The 22,661-nt window shown below is 38.6% G+C and overlaps 1 protein-coding gene across 3 annotated transcripts; it reads right to left on the bottom strand.

The window, feature by feature from the left end:
• Positions 1-5,534: 5,534 nt before the first annotated feature.
• Positions 5,535-21,478, bottom strand: MAT2B (methionine adenosyltransferase 2 non-catalytic beta subunit). Of its 3 annotated transcripts, XM_060296572.2 has the most exons (8): positions 21,319-21,454; positions 20,753-20,943; positions 13,098-13,292; positions 11,648-11,762; positions 11,304-11,456; positions 8,506-8,699; positions 7,169-7,282; positions 5,535-6,649 (listed from the first exon to the last, which is right to left on the bottom strand). In XM_060296572.2, the coding sequence occupies exons 2-8, from the start codon at positions 20,837-20,839 to the stop codon at positions 6,479-6,481; spliced, it is 1,029 nt and encodes a 342-aa protein (XP_060152555.1). In that variant the 5' UTR covers positions 20,840-20,943; positions 21,319-21,454; the 3' UTR covers positions 5,535-6,478. The 3 variants fall into 3 exon arrangements, with proteins under 3 accessions (XP_060152555.1, XP_030697105.1, XP_030697104.1); XM_030841245.3 differs by lacking the exon at positions 20,753-20,943 and having other exon boundaries at positions 21,319-21,478; XM_030841244.3 differs by lacking the exons at positions 20,753-20,943; positions 21,319-21,454 and adding an exon at positions 18,904-19,068.
• Between the last annotated feature and the right edge of the window lie 1,183 nt (positions 21,479-22,661).

Raw genomic sequence — 22,661 nt, 5'->3', positions numbered from 1 at the left:
GAAATGGAAGCAACCCAAGTATCCATGAGTGGATGAACAGATAAACAAAATGTGTACATACAAACATGTAATATTATTTAGCCTGAAAAATGAAAGAAACTCTATCACGTGTTTCAGCGTGGATGAATCTTGAGAATATCACACTAAGTAAAATAAGCCAGTCACAAAAAGACAAATACTGTACAGTTACATTTATATTACGTACCTAGAATAGTCCAATTCATAGAGAAAGTAGAATGGTGGCTGCCCGGGGCTGGGGGAGGAGGGGATGAGTTGTTGTTTAATATGTATAGTTTGTTGTGCAAGATGAAAAGTTCTGGAAATTTCTTGATGAATGTACTTAATACTACTGAACTGTACACTTTATGTGTATTTTATCACAATATAAAAAAAAATTTTTAAGGGAAGATAATGGTTACCTCTGGAGGGAGAACCGGCACTGTGTATAATTTTGTAATTTGGTGTGTCAATTTGGCTAGGCCAGAGGGTACCCAGATATTTGGGCAAACATTGCTCTAAGTATTTCTGTGAGGCCGTTTGGATGCGATTAACATTTAAATCAGTGGACACTGAGTAAAGCCCTCCATAATGTGGGTGGGCCTTATTTAACCAGTTGAAGGCCTGAATAGAACAAAACGACCAGCCTCCCCTGAGCAAGAGAGGGACTGCCTTCACACGTCATGTGCAACATCAGCTCTTCCCGATTCTACCACAGACCTCCTATGGACTCAAACTGCAACACCGGTTCTCCTGAGTCTCCGACCTACAGGCCTACCACGCAGATTTTGAATTTGCCAGCCTTCACCAACACATAAGCCAATTCCTTATAAAAATCTCTCTCTACATATATATATATCATATTGGTTCTGTGTCCCTGGAGAGCCCTAATTAATACAGGTACAATAGGGGAAAGGCATACAGAGAGCTTTTAAGATACCTGCAATGTTCAATTTCTTAACCTGGGTGGTATTACTAAGTGTTTATCACTATTCTTTAAACTGTACATACATTTTATGCACCCTCTGCATGTAAGATTTTTTTTTCACCATTAAAAATACTTTTTTTTAAAAAAATCTAAGATTGGGATGGAACCCAATCTATTCACCAAAGTTCACATCTAGATCTCTTAACCCTTCAAGATTTTAAATAAATAACCTGGGCCTGCTAAACCTCTCTGTAGCTGAAGATGATTAAATTGGCTTGGCAGAGTTAAGTGGATCATGAATGATGGATCTGAAATGAGTCATTAAAAACTTAAGAATGTTTAGAGGTTGACATTATGAAAGATGACTATCCCTCAGGCTGCTGAGAGACATGTTATCAAACCAAATAGAAAGTGGTGCCATCTCATACGGTCTTAGCTCATATAGCACATATTTTTTTTCCGTCATCCATCGTCGTCCTTTAGTTTCAGTGTGAATTCTAACTACAGAAGAACATTGGTTCTGAATGCAAGAACCCTCATCACTCTTTCAGCTATCCAGTGACTTATGTACCAAGCACATAAAGTCTGGGGTAAGACAGTATAAGGAGAAAAAGAGATTATTCCCCACCCTTCAACATACCCAAGTGTTTGTCCTCTCCTGAATAAGTTTAGCATCTCATATTAAGATGTTTTGAAGCCTCTAAGTCAAGTTCACATTTTAAAGGTAACTTTTTTTTTTTTTTTTAGGTAAGAAGTGGATTTATTTAGAGAGAAACACATTCCACAGAGCGTAGGCCATCTCAGAAGGCGAGAACGGCCTCAAAGGTAACATTTTTTGAGTTCTGTAACAAAGTACGGAAACATTGGAATTGCCCAGTAACATATAGTATGTTTTTCAAAAATTAGATTGGAGATGGAGACCATGGAAAGCAAACAATCGTGTGAGCTGAGCAATTTCATGGCCATCTTTTGGTATAGATCATCTGCAAATAAATATATGAATTTTAATTTATCCAATTTCCAGATATACAAGTACATGCATATAAATTCACGTATCTTGTCATCTGTGTGGCAAAATACAGAAAAGAAATTTCAGAAGTTGTTAGGCTAAACAGGTTATAAAAATAATTTACATTATTTTCAATTTTTCAAAATTTTATTTCTAAATATAAAAGTATGTTCATTGTAGCAAAGTACTACTAATGATACGGTTTTCAAAGAGATAGGATTTAATTTAGACTCCAACAGTAATTTATTCCAAAGGTTTTGCAATATTGGCAAGTTGGATGTTTCCTTCCTTCCTTCTGAAAGTAGCTAAAATGATTATTTCGTATTAAAACCCATGCAAAATAAGCAAATACTCTGAGGTAGGACAGTGTTAGTTTAAGCCTGTAACATAAAAATTGTCTGATTAGGATGCATTCTTTTCCTCACACATTCAGGTCCATATCTCAAGAAGTATTCCTATTTTGGTAATGAATTTTTTTCTGAATTCATTCCTACTTCACAGACTGATACACATTCAGGACCTGTAGCATATATTTGTCATCTTATAGGTATAATCTGTGGACATACAACAGAGTAGAAAATCCCACAAACTTGAAAGTTTTAGACAATGAGCTCACAAAAAGCATGCTCTAAAGATTCCACACAAATAACCGACTCACTTCGCTGTACAGCAAAGACTGGCACGACACGGCAAATCAACTATACTTCAATTAAAAAAAAAAAGGCACAAGACTAAAGATTCCATACAATCAAAAGCACATCAGTAAGGGGGCTTCCTTGGCGGCGCAGTGGTTAAAAATCTGCCTGCCAATGCAGGAGACATGGGTTTGAGCCCTGGTCCGGGAAGATCCCACATGCCGCGGAGCAACTAAGCCATGAGCCACAACTGCTGAAGCCCAAGTGCCTAGAGCCCGTGCTCCACAAGAGAAGCCACTGCAATGGGAAGCCCACGCACCACAACGAAGAGTAGCCCCCGCTCGCCACAACTAGAGAAAGCCCACATGCAGCAACGAAGACCCAACGCAGCCAAAAATAAATAAATATTTAAAAAAAGCACATCAGTAAGAAACTGATTAAAGAAACTGTGATTCATTCACTTGATACAAGGGAATAAATGCAGCCATTAAAGATACCTAGATGCTTCTCTTTGGTGCTCTCCTGGTTCATGGTGGACTGCAGGGCTGCTGATGCAGTGCCTTGTGGGCTGCGAGAAGGTCCTCAACCAGGAGCAGTGGCCCACATGGTAAATAGCATCAGGGCCATGGCCCAGGGGTCAGGAATGCTCAACTGGCTCACAGAAGCCTGTGGGGTAAGGGGGGGAACAGAGGGAACTTGGTGTGATCAGAAGAATGGCTCTTATAGTTGATTTGAATGTTGAAAATAATGGGAGCTAGGTTTCTCATTGTCAGAGAAAGGAACTACAAATACGAGAAGAGGGAAGCTAAAATAAACCCTGTGGAGCAACATTAGAATTGGAGGCATTGATGTGAATCCATGATGTCAGAAATGTCAAGTCAAGAAAGAGAAAGAAAGACTAAGGAACTATTCTAGACTGAAGCTGAAGCAAGATGGTAACAAATGCCATGAGTAATCCTGGATTGGACAGACTTACAATGGACATCACTAGGACAACTGATGAAATGTGAACAGGGTCTATGAATTAGAGGATAATATTGTATCCATGTTAACTTCTTGACTTTGATGGTTACATTATGGGATATGTGGACATGTATTCTTACTTTTAAAAAACATACCTTAAGTTTATATACTAAGTAGGTGATTAGGCATCATGACTCCAACTTACTCTTAAATGGTTCAGGGAGGGACTTCCCTGGTGGCACAGTGGATAAGACTCTGTGCTCCCAAGGCAGGAGGCCCGGGTATGATCCCTGGTCAAGGAACTAGATCCCACATGCATACCGCAACTAAGAGTTCACTTGCTGCAACTAAGGAGCCAGCGAGCTGCAACTAAGGAGCCCACCTGCTGCAACTAAGACTCAGCACAACCGAATAAATTTTTTTAACATAAAATATAATAAAATAAATGGTTCAGGGGAAAATACATGTATCCTGTGTGTATATGTAAAAGAGAGAAAGAGGGCTTCCCTGGTGGCGCAGTGGTTGAGAGTCCGCCTGCCAATGCAGGGGACACGGGTTCGTGCCCCGGTCTGGGAAGATCCCACATCCCACATGCCGTGGAGCGGCTGGGCCCGTGAGCCATGGCCACTGAGCCTGTGCATCCGGAGCCTGTGCTCCGCAATGGAATAGGCCACAACAGTGAGAGGCCCGTGTACCGCAAAAAAAAAAAAAAAAAAAAAACAAAAGAGAAAGAGAAAATGATAGGAAAAATACAGCTAAATGCTGACAATTGGGGAATCTGGAAAAAGGGATTACAGGCATTCTGTACGGTATTATGGCAACTTTTCTGAGACTGAAATTTCAAAACGAATAGAAAAAAGAAGACATTCTTTATAACTATATAAATTCTAAGGCATAGTAAATGAAAAAAAACACTAAGTGCAGAAAAATGTATGTTGCACTATGTAAATAAAGAAAGTATGGTGAGCGTATGAACACAAATATGTATGTCATGAGACTATATTCTGATACAGGTAGAATGCCTCTGAAAACATGCCAGAATCTTATCTACACTGGTTTCTTCCACAGATGAAAGGTAAGTGGGTAGAGAAGGATGAGAAAGAAGTTTTTTTACTCTGAAAATTTGAATTCTGTACTATGTGAAATGAAGTAACTTAAAAAGACAAGCCAGAATGCGTCAGTGGTTGCCAAATACAGGTGCCAGGCTGGCTACCTTAGAAGAACCTGGGGAACATTTAAAACTACATTAGCAGGCATCAATTCCAGAAATTCTATTTCAGTGGGTCCAGGATAGGGTTCAGGTAGCGGTAAAATTTCCCTAGTTAATAATAAAACATAGCATGGTTTGGGAACTGCTGCTTTAATCAAATCACCCAGACCTGATGCTCTCTAAATCCCAAATTCTAAGTAAATTAGGAAATCAGAAACAAATACTTTTTGTCTAATGAGAAAATAAGATCATAATATCTAGGGAAAGAATACTCCACAAGTGAAACTGGAAATTCTGAAACCAGGATTTACACTGAATTCCAAATAGAAGCCAAGTCTCACTAGTTACTCTACCTTTCTGCTCCCTTATTAAGGACCAAAAATATTGTGGAGGCTAAGGCAACCTGAATATCACTTGGTATAGAAAACACATTCAAATACTCTGCATTCTTCAAAAGGAACATTCTATGTAAATCTATTACAAGAGTATATAGTTATTTACTTTCCATTAAAAAAAAGTCAGTGTGGGCTTCCCTGGTGGCACAGTGGATGGGAGTCCGCCTGCCGATGCAGTGGACGTGGGTTCATGCCCCAGTCTGGGAAGATCCCACATGCCGCGGAGCGGCTGGGCCAGTGAGCCATGGCCGCTGAGCCTGCGCGTCCGGAGCCTGTGTTCTGCAACGGGAGAGGCCACAACAGTGAGAGGCCCGCGTATAGCAAAAAAAAAGAAAAAAGAAAAAAGTCAGTGGACACAACAAGTAAACACAATATCTGTAACATTCTAGATTTCAAGTGGTATGTTCACCAGGGTTCATTTTATTATTGTGTTTTATATCTTAACGTATATTAACTATATTCTCTTATATGCATCAGATGTTACATGATAAGAAGGTAATTGTAAAAAATTAGAGCAACAAAACAACAGTTCAGATATCTGGTCCTTACATTTAAAAAAGAGAAGTAAATACAAGAAAACTAAGCATTACCATGCCAGCAGTACATATTTATTATTATTCATGAATGGTCAAAAGACTTACAAGGCCCATTACTATTAGTATAACCACACATAAGAAATACCACTTAGTGACATGGAGTGAAAAGGACAGTTTCATATATATTAAAAAAATACATACACATACACACATTCTCTCTCTCAAAGGCTCACCATTCACTGCTACAAAAGCAGGAGGCATCAAGCGGCAGGAGTTCCGATATACATAACAAGTTGAAACATCTCAAGCATAAAAACTACACTTAAGTTGCAAAAATAAAGTTTCTTTCTTCAAACATTTTGATCTGAGCTCAAGCAAAGCAAATGATGAACGCCAATGATTTTTATACTATTTAACATACTTTAAAACATAAAAGGATCAACAGATACAAAAGTCCTGAAAATGTAGGGGTTATTTATAGGAATGAACAATGCATTTCATCCAAAAAAAAGTCTACAGCAGATGTGTTTCATCCTGGCTCTCAAATATTTGAGAATCATAATTTACTATATTCAAACAGCAAGTTAAGCCAGAACAAAATGATAAACAGAAAACTCATTACTCCAAACAAGGCATTACTGCCCTTGGTTTCCTCAGACAGTTTCACTAGTGCAAGAGCATCATTTACCTGAAAGATCATGAGTCACAATTGAAGAGCACTCATACAAAACTATTTCCTTTTTTCTTTAAAAAGTGCCACATACTTGACTTCTCCTTTAAAAAAAACAACAACAACACACATACACTAATGAAAGACCGTTTGTCTCCATCTCTTGTCAATGAGGAAAGGCCAGAGTGATTCTTTGATTCCAATTCGAAATGGTGTTCGCTGGCCAATGCCTAAGGTCTCCAATTTGGAGCAGTCAAGCTGAGCGTTTCTTGGACGTTGTGCTCCTAAGACAGGACTGTCAGTTATCTTTAAAACAAAAACAAAAAAATCAAAAATAAGAAGCCTCAGGCTGAAGTTTTATATTCGCTACTTCCCTTTGCCCTCTTGCCCTCGGTGCAAGAAATCAGATTTGATCCCTGGAAAAATAAATAAAATGTCCACCACAATCAAGACAATACTTTTTCTATAAACTTCACCAATACTCATGGGCTTCTTTATACATGGTAATTTAGAGAAAATTAACAATAGAAACTGCCAAAATACAAGCAAAGTTCACTTTGATTAGTGCCAGAAAATAAAGTTATCCAAAACTTCCAAACAACAAGAAAAATGTTATCCATAGTACACACTGTAGTGATAGACCTGGACTTCCAAACAGTAAGGTTAGCTTGGTTTTTTTTTTCTTGCCCACGCCTCAAGGCTTGCAGGATCTTAGTTCCCCTACCAGGGATTGAACCTGTGCGCCCTGCAGTGGAAGGGCCAAGTCCTAACCACTGGACTGCCAGGGAATTCCCAGCAAGAAGGTTTTAAATGCCATGTACTTACCGGTCTTAAGTGGCTGCTGGGGAGGTTGAAGGTGTCTGCAATTGCACACGCCATTTCATACTTAGTCATCTGTTCATTGCCAGACCAGTGAAAGGTTCCCTTAATTGACGGATCCTGACAAGGACACAAAAAATTCAAAACGGTTTCAAACTTTTTGAGTTGAGTGGAATGGCAAGTTTGACAAGAAAACTAACTTAAACAGGTTCAGGAAATAAAATGCATCGCTCCTTTCTGGAATGCTATACACAAGATATCTAAAATCAAATTCCTATAAATATCCCCAGCTAAACCAGAAAAGCAATTTCTAGAATTTAGCCTTAAGAATTTTTTTAAATAAAAGTATAAGTAGTTCCAATTTTATTTAGTGGGAATCCTAAAATGATTACAGATTTTTATGAAACACAGGCCAATTTAACAAGTATTTCCAACTATCCTAAGAAGCTAAAACCAAAACTTAACAGAACCATTTTTCAAGATGAGCTAATTGGTCATAACATCCTTAAAAATTGTCATGGTACATATTTTTTTTAAAAAATATATAAATTTTGATGTATTAGAAAAAGTCATGCTACTATTAATATTCTAAAATAAATCACTCTCTAATCTTTCTTTCTGTGGATATTCTATTTTTTCAAATGCTTAAAATGAACTACTATTCAAATATCCAAAAACAATTACAAATTATTCTTACACTGGCTGAAATGATAAATCCCTATGTAGCTTCTTCTCTGCCACTACCTAAATCTTAAATAGACATTATTTAAGACAGTCTTCTTAAAAGACATTAGGAGATTATTTTGTTACCCGAAGAAAAATACCAGTTTTCAGTTATCTTGCAATAAGAGAGTGACAGATGGGGTCTACAGTATTTGAGAAATAAAATCAAACGTAACAGCAGAATACTTTTATTATTCATAAATACAGCCTACTATCTGAACTACTTTTGTTTGGTGTCCTTGTTAAGTTTTTAAAAAGCATTTAGAGGGCTTCCCTGGTGGCGCAGTGGTTAGGAATCCGCCTGCCAATGCAGGGGACACGGGTTTGAGCCCTGGTCCGGGAAGATCCCACATGCTGCAGACCAACTAAGCCCATGAGCCACAACTTATCGAAACTGCGCTCTAGAGCCTGCGAGCCACAACTACTGAAGCCCGCGTGCCTAGAGCCCATGCTCTGCAACAAGAGAAGCCACTGCAATGAGAAGCCTGCGCACCGCAACAAAGAGTAGCCCCCGCTCACCGCAACTAGAGAAAGCCCGCTCGCAGCAACGAAGACAAAACACAGCCAAAAATAAAAATAAATTAATAATAATAATTTAAAAAAAGCACTTAGATTCTCACCAGCATCCTCTTCTCTGCTAACTGACGACACACAGTGGCCACATCTTTGACGTGTGTGGGGAACCGCTGCTGCCAGTGGTCCATGTTCGCAGACTTGTTGCTGAACTGCACTTTATCAAACATAACAGTCACGGCGCTTTCCTCAAGCTTTTCAACTTCTCCATACAGAACAGGAATTCTCAAAACAGCAGCTCCTACAGAGTAATAAAAGCAGGTAATACTTCAAAGCTGACTGGTTCTTAAGTCTTGCTATAAGATCAAAGTGTGCAGATTTAAACGACATCATCGCAGAAAACTTGCAATATACCAAAATGACACAGCTCACCTATTTAACAAATGTGATCCTGAATATTTTTAAGTGTCTCTGTCATGTGGGTTATTTTTTATAATTATATTAATTAAATAATTACTTCATTATTGTGGCCATTAAAAATAAAACTGATCATGACAACTAAATGCAACAAGTGATCCTTGATTGTGCCTAAAAAATAAATGCGATAAAGGACATTACTGGGACAAAATTCCTACACAGACTGTATTGTATTAATGTTAAATTTTCTAAGTGTGATAACTGCATCGTAATTATGTGAAGAACATCCTTCTTGAAGATACACAGTGAAGTATTTCAGAGTGAAATTCAACTAATTCTCTATGAGTTCAGGAAGAAAAGAGTGTACATATAAAACACGTGGCAAAACATTAACAACTGGTGAATCTATATAAAGGGTATATGAGTGTTCACCACATAGTCCTTGAAAACACTGACTAAGGAATTATGAAGTATTTCGATTTTATGTTGGTCAATACTGAGGGGTTACAACAGTTTAAATAATTAACGCTTTAACTGAAATTTTAAAAAAACTATTTAAAATTAAATTAACTTATTGTGCAGCTGCAGACGACCTTTGAACAACACAGGTTTGAACTGTGGCATCCATTTATATGTGGATTTTTTTCATGTAGCACATCATGTACAAGACTTGAAGTGGACAGCCTATCCTTACATAGGCATAAGGTGAGTGACCTTTAATATAAAATTAATAACGTGTTAGTTTTCTTACTGTTTTATAACTTTGTTTTCCAAGAGTTACATTACTATACAGCATGCCTCTCTTCTCTCTCATAATTGGAGAAATTCTATATCAGTCTACCACACAGGTAAGTGGTTTTAGAAAAAAATATACCAGTATTTCTAACACTATTATGAATATGACTGTAATACTGTATATGCCATTTAAATTTTACAAAGATTCATTCATTAGTGTATAGGCTAGGCTACCATTAAACAATCATATCGATTACACTAGGCTACCATAAAGCAATCATATTACTGCTTCTTCCTTATCAACGCCTGAATCATACCTGTAAATAATTACAAATTTCTTCTCACACTGTCTTTTCATTTTTGATGTGTAGTGTTAGTAACACGTGTAACACCTATAGTGTTTTGTATCATATAAGACAACAATGGGAGTACCCTGGTGGCGCAGTTGTTAAGAATCCGCCTGCCAGTGCAGGGGACACAGGTTGGATTCCTGGTCCAGGAAGATCCCACATGCCATGGAGCAACTAAACCCACGCACCATAACTACTGAGCCTGCACTCCAGAGCCCGCAAGCCACAACTACTGAGCCCATGTGCCACAACTACTGAAGCCCACACGCCTAGAGCCTGTGCTCCGCAACAAGAGAAGCCACCGCAATAAGCCTGCGCACCGCAACGAAAAGTAGCCCCTGCTCACCGCAACTAGAGACAGCCCGCATGCAGCAACGAAGACCCAACACAGCCAAGAAAGAGAGAGAGAGAGAAGAAAGGAAAGGTTAAAGACGTGACTGTCCTGGGAATTATATTTTAAAAAAATACATATAACACACAAAATATGTGTAAATCGATTGTTTATGTTTTAGTAAGGCTTCAGTCAATAGTAGGCTGTGAGTAAGTCTTTGAGGAGTAAATGGATTTCCCACTATGCAGGGATTGGCAACCCTAATCCCTGCACTGTCCAAGGGTCAGCTATATATTGATAATATATTCAAGGATGATTTCCGAAGGATAATTTATAACACACAAAAAAAACCCCAAATGTGTTAGTATGTATATATACTAGGGGATGCTTCTCAGGGATGTAGTACAGTCTGAGGCAGGAGTTTTAGTGCAGGGGATCATTAAGTCAAATATTATGCAGCTACTGATATGAAAAAGATATTCCAGAGATGGCTCCTTAAGAACTGAAATGCATGTACATGGGGGGAGAAAAACCAGGTTACAAAACAACGTGCACACAGGTTTAAAAATTCAAAAAAATACTTCCATACATAAGCACAGTTGGTGCTTCTCTCTCTGAGGGAGTATTGAGAGAACTCTTTACAATTTTAAATGTTTTTAAAAACTTTTTCAAGGAGGGTATACTTTTTATAATCAGTACATTTATGTTTGCATATATATACACAAACACACAGGAAAAAAGAAAAACCATACAAATAACAGAATACCGCAATCCAAGAAAAATGATATTGACCCGTTTTTTGAAAGATTACAAAAATTTGTAGTGTATGATTTGTTTTCTTTAACGACATTCCTGTACCCACTGATACTGGAAAAAGTCTGGAAGGATTCATAAATTCTTCAGGATTTCGAGAATTCTTATTTTTCTTTTTTATTAACTGCATTCCCTAGTTTTTCTCCAGTGATTTATGTTCCTCGACTAATTTTTTTTAATTAGAAACATATATATACATCATAAACAAAAAGGAATCCTCAAAAGCAGTCACGTACAGGGCTAAAGAGATGTGTCTTACCTAAATTGTTCTCCAGGACAGCCCTTTCTCCTTCTAATTTTGTTTTGCCATATAGATTTAGGGGACTTGGTATGTCTTCCTCTCTATAAGGTGGGTTTGTTCCATCAAAAACATAATCGGAGCTAATGTAGATTAGAAATGCTCCAACTGCAGCTACAAAAAAAAAAAAGACAGAAAGAAAAGAATCTATTAAATTACTACATGACATTACTGTTCACTGGAATTTGTAACAGCTTATTCATCATATATATAACAAATCTTTTATAAACCATCTAAAAAGTTTAATCTTTACAAACTCAGCGATCACTCAATATCTTATGAAGATTTTATAAAGACATCATTACCTGCTTCCTTTGCTAAGTTCCCAGAAGCATCCACATTAAGTTGAGAAGCAGCATCCGGCTGATTTTCGACAACATCTGGCCTTCTCTCTGCTGCACAATGTACTATGACATGGGGCTGGGAGTTCAGCATTGATGTGTTTTTAACCCAAAAAGGAATAAAACAAAAGAACTGTAGCCTTCCAACAGTAAATTAATTCATAGAAAATGTTTATTAAATCGACATTCCTTCAACTAAAGAATCATTGTAATTTTTAATGTAGTTTTGTCACACTTCCCTGTTTCAACGTTCAAACTTCCTGAAAGGCAAAGAGCAATTTAGCAATCCCCAGGCAAAATCAGACACAACTCTTGTTGACAACCATGCTTTTAAATCAAAAGAAGCTTCATTCCCCTAATCTGGGTGGGAGAAAAGAGCGATCATTTATGGAATTAACTTGATCTAAATACTTAATAAGTCTATGGTAAAGGGAGAGGAATATCAATTGCAAATTAAATTCATAAATTCCAATCTCTTAAACCAGTCATTTAAAGATTAACCATCCATAAAACTTGTATTCCCAGTTGAGCATTTAAGTATGCCACCTATACGCTAAGCACCCTGCGAGAAGCAAGGATTTCACAATCTAATGCAAAAGACAGATATGTAAAGAGACTGTTTCAATATCATATGACCTATATCAGGACAGAGGAATGCAGAGGGTCCTTTGTAGAGAAGGGGCACCTACTTCCCAGAGGAGCTGAGTAAGAGCTAAGATTTGGGAAGATGAGTGACATGCAGGGCTCGTGTACCCACTCACCCAACTTCCTCCTTCTCAGCAATTGCTTGAGGAAGCATGATCTGAGAGCTGTTTTCAAACTTAAGTGTGCATAAGCTGGGATGGTTCTTAAAATGTAGATCCCAGGCCCCACCACACACTTATTGAATGAAAATCTCTGAGAGTGAAACCTAAGAACAAGTTTTCCAAGTGATTCTGATGCAGGTTTTCCTTGGATCATATTTTTAGAAAGAATCTGAACTTCTGATTTGATCAGAGGTGTAACAGAATCTAAATTTTTCTGTTAAGTCTTCTGTGACCATCGCCAACAAGTGGTTTAACCACTCTTGCCTTTGTGATCTCTAAAATGCAAATGAGAATATTTTGCAGTGTTGTAAGGTTTACAGATAATATTAAGAAAGGATTTGCATAGAAAGTAGTACTTAGAAGAATACTTCACAAACATAAGCATTTTACAAAATGCTTCATTTTCTGCCTTTTGTCAACCTATGTCTCAACCTAATCTTTTATAAGGATGACATATTCTTATCCATGCCAAAACAAAGTGCAGTATATATTACTGTTGCTTAATATGTTAGAGCTTTAAGTACAATAACTTCCTTGAGAACAAGAGCATTTTTCAAGTCATCCAGACAATTATTAATAGTTAACTTACGTGTTAAAATAAACCATACCTGAAAATCATAAATGATGTGATGAACTGCATTAGAATCCAAGAGATTAACCTGCTCAAATTTTGGTCTTGCTCTTCTAAAACCACAGCCAACGGCATGCCAATTATTCTGTTGAAATTCTTTGTAAACAGCTCTGCCAAGAAGCCCAGTGGCACCAGTAATCAGAACCCGCCTGTTGGGGATGTTAACTTCCTCCTAAACGTGAAGGGGGTGGAAAAGGATTGTTTAATTTGAAAATAGTCTCTCAACGAAATCAGCCACCATTTTCATTCACTAAATACTTCAAAAGTCTTAATTGTATGCTTCCTTGCCCAATCTATAAGCCAATTCTTAAGTTAGAACAAAGATTAATCAAAATGCATGGGTAAGTGTGTCACTTAAGAAAAAGTTTTGCCAGGGAGCAACTAAGCTCGTGCGCCACAACTACTGAGCCTGCACTCTAGAACCCGAGAGCCACAACTACTGAAGCCTGTGCACCTAGAGACCGTGCTCCGCAACAAGAGAAGCCACTGCAATGAGAAGCCCGCGCACTGCAACGGAGAGCAGCCCCCGCTCACCGCAGCTAGAGAAAGCCCGCGTGCAGCAAGGATGACCCAATGCAGCCAAAAATAAAAAATAAAATAAATTTATTTTAAAAAAGTTTTAATAATCTTACGCAAGAAAAAGAACCTAAGATGATACTGCAAGGAATCACCTAGTCAAATAGATTTAGATTTCCTGTGGTAATAATGGAAAAGCTTATTTTTACGATCAGTGATGTCCAAATTAGTAAAAAACAGCAATTACGTTCTTCCGTTTATAAAAATGCAGTTAGTTCTAAGCTTACTTACTTTATGGCCCGATTAAATACTGGGGCTATGGTCTGCTGATATGTTTCCAAATTGACATTTCTGGTCTTCAGTTTTTAATCTCAAGGTTTTTTTCAAATCTCATTGACTTTATCATACTGTGATAGGTCTAAATTAGAGAATTCACATTTCACAGGAATTTATGTAGAAGAAAAATAAATTTGGTCCTTATAGCACTAACATTCTTTCTAAGTTTAACCAAACTGGTAAATATATTACTGCATTAACTCTTCTTTTTTTTTGGAAATACTTTCATTTGTATCATTTTTTTAGATTCCACATCATATAACATTCTTTTTTTAAACTTTATTTATTTTTTATACAGCATGTTCTTATTAGTTACCCATTTTATACATGTTAGTGTATATATGTCAATCCCAATCTCCCAATTCATACCACCACCACCATCCATATTCCTGCATTAACTCTTAATTTACCTATTTAGACCAGTTAAAACAAATAAACAAAGATAGAGGAACTCGTCTGTGCTGCTATTGTGAAAGGAAAAATTCCTCACAGACTGAAATTAAAAAGGAACTACTATTTAAGAAACAATTTAAGTTCTATGTTTACATAGAACTTTCCCTTCTTCCCAAGATAGGTAACACCGAATTTCCTCACTCTTGAATTAAGTCAACATTTACTATTAAAAAACAACAAAAAGTTTTATTAAATTTTTATCAACTTGAGTCCTTTTAAATTTCAGATGTTGTTATAGTCACCTAATTCTGAGCTGTCAAAAATCTTAAATATGCACGCACGCAATAACCTTTTTTGTGCACACAAAAAGACTTTTTTTTCCTAGCCCTCAATTCAGCTAACTTAGAAGACTATACATTTTTTTTTAAAAAGGCCACCCAAATCAAGTATTTCTAGCATATGAAAAACCTGAAATGAAAGAGCTGACAGAGACAGTACAAAGGTAGTTCTTAAAGATATTTTTTCCTTAGTTCAACCAATTTCAAGACATTTTAGAAGTTAGAGAAAAATTCATCTATGCTCTCTGTTGCAAAACTTGCCTCTAAGCCAAATGATCTATAAAAACAAGGATTTCAGCCAGCAAAATATTTTCTCTGAATTTCTGGCAAGAAAACAACTCTACAAAGATTCTAATTGTAAAGAGGTTAAAACATGTCAAGTCTAGTAGAGATATGATCAGAAAACAATTTACACAGGATAAAGATCCCTGGGAAAATACTATAACAGAGCTATGATCTGGTTTCTTCTAAGTTTCTCACTTCACTCTAAAGAAGGAAAGGAATAGACAAGAGTTCTTAGATCAGTGGTTCACAGGCTTTATACGCTGCGGACAGGAATCGACTGGAAGGCTTTCAGATCAAGTACATTTGGAATAAGGCCTCGTAATTTGCCTTTGTAACAAGTTTCCAGGTGCTGATGCTGGTGATTTGGAAACGGAATTTTGAGAACTCCAGGAAAGTCCAAGACCTTCCTAAAGATAGCTCTTAATCAAAGAAGTCAAAAAACTGCCATCTGCCTTTCTAGCAGCGACAACATCTTCCCCATTTTCCCCCTTAAAAAGGAAAACTAGAAGAAGTAGTTAAAGAACAAGCATCATGCTTGCAGTAACCACAAAATTCTTAAACAGTAAAATAAGATCTCTAGGTACTTCACTGATTCTGTGAAGCACATTTTTTCCTCATTTATCATCTCTGTTAAATGAATGAAATAAAGATGGTTTGGCAGTGTTTTTTACTTTTTAGTGCATCTTAAAATAAGAGCCCAGATAATCTTATAATTGAGAGCATCTTAGATTTGATGAAATACAGTATTAAGTTACAAGCACAGCAATGCTCTTTAGGGAATATAATACCACTTAACTTTAAAAAAGGATGGGGGTTGCATGGAAAAAATACAACCTTACATCCTTATACCCTGGGATAATATGTAAGGTCCCTGGAAGAAAATATGAAACTGTCCGTGTTACCTAGTGGTCAGATGTCAATGCTCAAGAATTTTCTACGTTAAAAGAGCAGAGATCGGGCTTCCCTGGTGGCGCAGTGGTTGAGAGTCCGCCTGCCAATGCAGAGGACACGGGTTCGTGCCCCGGTCCGGGAAGATCCCACATGCCGCGGAGCGGCTAGGCCCGTGAGCCATTGCCGCTGAGCCTGCGCGTCCGGAGCCTCCTGTGCTCCGCAGCGGGAGAGGCCACAACAGTGAGAGGCCCGCGTACCGCAAAAAAAAAAAAAAAAAATCAGAGATCTAAAGTACAAGCATTTTCTGAAACAAATGATTCTGCACAATCTTATATTTGAAAACTATCATGTGTTATATAAACCTGCATCATACCTTTTGACCACAGGAGGAGTCCTATTAGACAGGCAGGGCAGATATCACTTCCGAAGTGAGGAACCTTGTCTACAGATGTTAAGGGTCTTGCCCAGAGTAAAAGGGAAAAGGTTGGAAACAGAACTTGGGCCCTTTTGCTTCTATCATCCAGCAAAATACATACTGAGTTTTGTCTCAATCCTTTGAACTTATACTCGGTTTCATGATGATTAACCACACTCTGTGGCATTGAGAAGTTACTCCATCTCTATTGATCTAACTCCCACACTCTGTGGCATTGAGAAGTTACTCCATCTCTATTGATCTAACTCCCACACTCTGTGGCATTGAGAAGTTACTCCATCTCTATTGATCTAACTCCTCACTGGTGAAATGAGGCATTTGGAAAAGATGCCTAAGGCTCTTCCAGCTTTACAGTCCTACAATTCCATATTATCCTTACCACAGAGGGATCTGAATAGAGTGAAAGAAGGTTCATTTACTTAAAGTAACTTATCCTCTTTTCATATAGTTCTCTCTAGAGACTCAATGAGCACCTTTTGTCACCAGTATAGGAGCCCAACAAGATGTTTTCATTTGGACTGCAAGTTTATTGGTGGTTAGCAAATAAAATACGCATCACTCTGAAATTAAAAGAGGCCAAACAAAACTATCTCTTCTATATTTGACTCTACCTGAAGCTTCTTAAAGCACACTATTTTGATTTTTTTCTTTTTAAAAGAGGAGAAATAGTCCTCTAAAAATTATTTTGGACCATTACTCTGTAAATTACTTTAGTTCTGCAAAACACAGGAATGTCCAAACACTTCAAGGAACTCTGAATAGAGGAACAAAAACCTGTCTTGTTAACCCAAAGAATTAAGAGTTGAAGATACTCTGTCTGCCTGAAAAGTCTGTTTTGCAATTTTTATTCTTATGGGTCAGGAATATTAAACACCACTTTAAGTTGCCCTGAACATATGTGCCTCTTATCCTATAAACTCTTAGATGTACAGAATTCAGTAACTTCAGGTGACCAGATTTACAGACACCCCCCCTCCCAAAAAAAAGTAAACGCACATAAATAAACGAAGAGCTGTAGCTCTTATTACGCCATCAAATCAAATAATACCAAATTGTACAGGTAATGGAAGATAAATGGCTCTTTCAAAATGGTCTAAACAGTACTCTGGAACAGAGGTTTCTACTTGAGCACACTTGGATTAACTTCTACTAAAAAATGTCTTAGAAAAAGTCAAGAGTGAAACAAAACAAGTGTCTAAAGAGGGATCTTCTTAAATGTTAGTGGTAAATGTAATTATACTTTGCTATTTTTAGAACCTCTTCAATTTGGCAAAGCTTCACACTGATTTATATGATTCTTACAACATTCCCCTTGAGGCAGATCTATGAGGAGATACTCCTGGACTTTAAAAAACTTTAGATACCTAGGTGACACTTGTCTAACTCCTACTGGCATCCTATTGTACCCCACAGCCAGTATTACTAACAGGAACCACTACAGTCTATTTCTCAGACATAAACTATAAGACACGAGCAAGTTTTAATTCCGGTTTTGAGAGCAGCAAATATGTGCCAAGCTTTTGGTTGTGCAATTTTACTGAAGGAAAATCCATTTTCATTAGTCTACTGAACTCCTACTGTGAAAACTGATTAAGCTGTATATACATACATGTGCGCATATACACTGACATAAACAAACAATATGTAACATTACAGTACTCAGCATTGTTTGGGGTACACAGGAACAAAAGAGAGGTTTAAATTGCCCATTATTCTAACCTTACCCCCCAAATACCAAAACGATTTGAAACACTAAATCTGCTATATTTTGAAGGCGTAAGAATTCTGCATAATCAAAATAGCCATCACCTACATCCTCTCTTATATCCTTAAGATATGTTGGTCTGGGCATTAACATCTTCCTATCCCCAGTGCTAGATACACTCTGTGGACTGATGAATGCTGGGGGGTCTGGAATTAAACAGGAGAGAACGGAGGCTCTCCAAACACAGTAGTAGCTTTCGTTTATGCAACCTCCGTAGTGGTTCAAATAGATCTGTATTTGAATCCCGGCTGCAATCTTACTGAATGAACTTGGGCCAAGGACTCGCCCTCTAAGCCTCAATTTTCTTATCTGTAAAATGGAACAAAACGAGTATGTCATAAATATGAGAACTAAAGTAAATAATGCATGTAAAGTGTATAACACAGTGACGAGTTCAGTAACTTTTCAACTCCAAACCTGTTATTATTTCTGAAAAGCCACCTGGCCCCTTCTTTCTTAGAGATACGAACAGTTAAGACCAAAGGATACGAACAAAGAATGAAAAAGAAATTTAGAAATAATCAAAACTGAAACAGCTCTGAAAACCCCTCTCCGTTCCCGAGAGGGGAGACAGGAGAGTCGAAACTGAAACCCGACCTACTCTTTTCCCGTCACAGCGGCTGAAAAAGAAAACACAGAAGGGTGTGCACCGAAGTAAACAAACTCGGCGGCGCCGCCCTCGCCGCCCGGGGCCTCCGACTCCGGCAGGAGGCGTCTGGAAAACCACTCCAGCGCCCGCTGCAAGACTCGTCCCCTCCGCGCACTCAGTTCCTACGATACGCACCTCCCCTCCCCGCCCCAAGACCCGGGCCGACTCCCTCACCTCCACCAAACGGCAGTTCCCGGGAACAAAGTGAATAGAAAGCTCCTTCTCCCGCCCCACCATGCCCGCCGTCTTGGCGCCGCCGCCGCAGCGACCGCCACTTCCCCCAGCCCAAGATCGCCGCGGTCCGCAGCTCTAAAGCCCTCGGCCCGCCTCCCCTAAGTCCGGGCCAGCCCCCGCTCACCGCTTCCGGCTTCCGCCGCCAAGACCGCGCCCCTTGATTGGCCACGCTCCGCCGACGCCCCAGAAAGAGGACTGGCGCGCTCGGGACGCTCCCAGCCCACGCGCCAACTCTTAAAGGGAAACAAAGGCCCTGGTCTTAAGCAAGGAATGCGAGTTTTGTTTTGGGGCCGGGGGCGGGGGCGGGGGCGGGGGTGGGGGTGGGGGGAAGGACGAGTTGTTTATTTTGTGTGTTTTTCCTTCTAGACTAGGTAAGGATTGAATTGGATCGCCTAGACTTGAGCAGTGCATAAGAATCTACTGCATAAGAATCTACTGGGCACGTAATACATAAAGTGGGATAAAATATTTTAAAGTCATGGTGGGAGGGGGGAGGCGGGGGGGGTGAGGGGGAGGGGAGGAAGCACAATGGACCTGTGTCTCTAGAGCATTAAGAGTGTTTGAGAGATTTAGAAAGACACTGGAATAAAAATAAAAGTGTTGGTATCTGAGTCATTAACACCCCAAGAACCCATTTGTCTTTCCGGGATGCTAAAAAGTAGTACGTGTGAAATTCCAAAGATCTCAAACTAATTTTGACTAGTTAAAAATAAAAAGATGTGGGAGGCTGGGGGATGAATTATTTGGGTACCTCTTCCAAACGCAGATTCTCGGACTTTACCAGTAATTGCAGAATGAGCTGTGGTAGTAGAGCCTGAGACTTCTGGTAGATTTAACGGGAGTCCAGATCAGCCCTTGAGAAGCACCGCCTTACAGGCTGCAGCGTCGGGCTACACGAGCCGAACCTCCGCTACCAAGGAAAATTAAAGGAACCAGGGGAATATAGTAATACTGAACCTTCTACCACCTGGATCGCGCTTTTTTAAAGTAACAAAGACAGCTCTAAGCGTTGAGTCTGACCTAGCACTTAATTGCAACTGATTCCTCTTCCAGTTCAAACCCGAAAAGCCCCCCGCCAGCCGAGATGTTTATGAAATTTACTCGGGGGGTGGGGGGGAACCAGAGCATGGACCACATAGGTTTCGCCAACTTTCCACCGAACGGTCTTCAGCGTTCTTGTCCAGGCATACAGGATACCAAGACCTTAGAAGTCGCCCGCAAACGTGATTACTGTTTGGATCTTTCTAAAACGACATTATTTTCATAAACCTTTTTTTGGTTTAATCTTAGAGCTCAACGCTAAGCAGCCTTTAAAATTTTTTTTCCCCATCTGAGTCCCGTGACTTTCCTTCCTACCCAACCCCCAACAAGAACTCATTTCCTTATTTGCATAAGTATAAAGTTTCTTTAGAACAGTAACATAAGACAGCCTGAGGCCCCCCACTTTTCAATTTTTGTTTTAATCCAGGCTGTTAATCAATTTAGCATTACTTAGAGTCCTTGAGAGGAATGCCCCAAACACTAAACCATGCATAATCTGCAAACAACAAAGAAAATGTGTGGGTGGGTTTTGGGGGAGCGGTTTCAAGATCCTCTTGATCCTCCTCTCTTTAAGAAGCGGGAATTTTTGTGAAGTTTCTAGTTGCAACGTGTGATGCAGTCTGATCTTTCCAGGAAAAAAAAAAAATGTGTTCAACGCGAAAACGGTTTAAGGTCATGCATATGCAATTAGCATTTTGGGTCTCAGAGCAGCTTTATCTAGAGTGAGGAACAAATAGACTTTACTTGCCTGCGTTTGAGGATCTGGTTTCATGTTTGCCAGATAAAACGTGGGTATGGTTCCAGGGGCACATGTTCGTGTATGGGTTTTAATCATTCTTTTTAAAAATGGAAGTTTCTTTGTGAATAAAAACGCCACTGTTATACAGACAATATCCAAGTTCCTGTGGTGGCTAAGTCTATAAATTTAACGACAGCAATCTGGAGATAAAAGTTAGGTTAGCAGATTCATTTCATGCCAAGACAAAGAAAGGCTGGAACACACAACTATAGATAAAAATCGTTATTTATATAGAACCTTCACCTACATCACTGCATTTAATCTGATAAATGAAACTGCTGTTCTGTTTTGGATTTTATTTTTGTCAATTGAGACTTAGTTGAGCTCTCCATACAGTGTCAATAATTAAAGTTGCTTTATTATTCCAAGTCCCAAAGTTACACGTTTTAAAGAAATGAATGACACTTATTTGTTTTTTTACACACCCTTTCAGCTTTTACCAGACATTCATTGGGATTCTTTTAAAGAAACTCTTAACTCCAGAATGCTTCTTTTCTTGAATAGCTAACTCTTACCTGTTCCATGTTCTCCGGCATTTCAGGCATGATTCCAAAATTATCTCAGGAAAAAGATTTAAGATGGGTCTCTGCCTCTGCCTCCTCGGGCTGGGTCTTTGTTCTGCCTGCAGAGAGCGCAGGCACGCGAAAACGTGAGCCACAGCTTCACTCGACCTTTGAAATTAGCATTTTGAGTCCAATCCCAGAATCTCGTGCAGTTTTCCACACTGCAGTAAACTGGCAGCTGATTCCCCGTGGCAATCTTGAAAATACCCAATGAGAAGTTTCATGTTTTATTGCCAGCCAAATGAAGGTCCATTATCAAAACCATTAGGAAAACCAACTTTTTTTTTTTAAGAAATAAAGATGTAACAACAAAAACTTCCTGTGAAAACTTGTTGCAGTTTTCTCTTGCAAAAGAAAAGCAAGAGCCAGCAGTTGGAAAGCACACAGACTATGCAACTGATTTCTGTTCTGAAATATTTTATTGAGTTATGCCTTGTTACAATAGAATCCGTTTGGTAAAGTTCGCCAGTGCTTTCCCAACCAGTGCTTTCTAATTAACTATTTCAAAGGACGGTAAAAGGCACTGGTGGTAACAATATGTGGAAATTAAAACGCAACAGGTTATTTCCATGAACAGTGTCCTGCCCTCTGTTTGAGGAAATGGTAGGTGGAGTAGCCTTAAGTTTGGCCGAGCTTTAAGGACTACTAGATCAGTGATTCCCAGACCTGCCAACACCAGAGAACCCATGAAACACAATCAAGTGGAGCCCAGCAATCCGATTTTTAACAATTTCAAGGGTGATGAATATGCTCAGTTAAATTTTGAACCACTCTTCTGGATTAAGGCTCTGTAACAATTTAAGAACAACCAACAAAAACTTGCCATTCAGATAGAGCTTTAAAAAAAGTCACTTAACTCTTTATATTCTACTCAGAGTACACAGCATGTGGTAAACTGTATGAGGCATATAGAGGGTCTGTAAGTGATGAAGAATATACAATTTTTTTAATTGATAAATTAAAATTCATCAAAATTTAAAACTTCTGTTCATCAAAAGACAATATTAAGAAAAATAAAACAGACTGGGAAAAATAATCTTGATACATATATCTGAAAAGGACATATTCAGAATAGTTAAAAAACTCCTACAACTCAAGTTTTTAAAAAATCATTTCTAAAATGGACATGTTTTGAACAGACACTTGACAAAGTAAAGACATCATGGCCAATAATCGCATAAAAAGATGCTCAAAACCAGGGAAATGAACATTTCCTAACATACCTAACATGAATACATACCTAACAGAGATACATACCTAACAGAATGGCTAAAATAAAGACTGATAACATTATA

Source organism: Globicephala melas, chromosome 3 (assembly GCF_963455315.2).
Source record: "Globicephala melas chromosome 3, mGloMel1.2, whole genome shotgun sequence".
In the NCBI taxonomy this organism is placed as follows: Eukaryota; Metazoa; Chordata; class Mammalia; order Artiodactyla; family Delphinidae; genus Globicephala; species Globicephala melas.
This window is presented reverse-complemented; position numbering and strand designations above follow the sequence as displayed.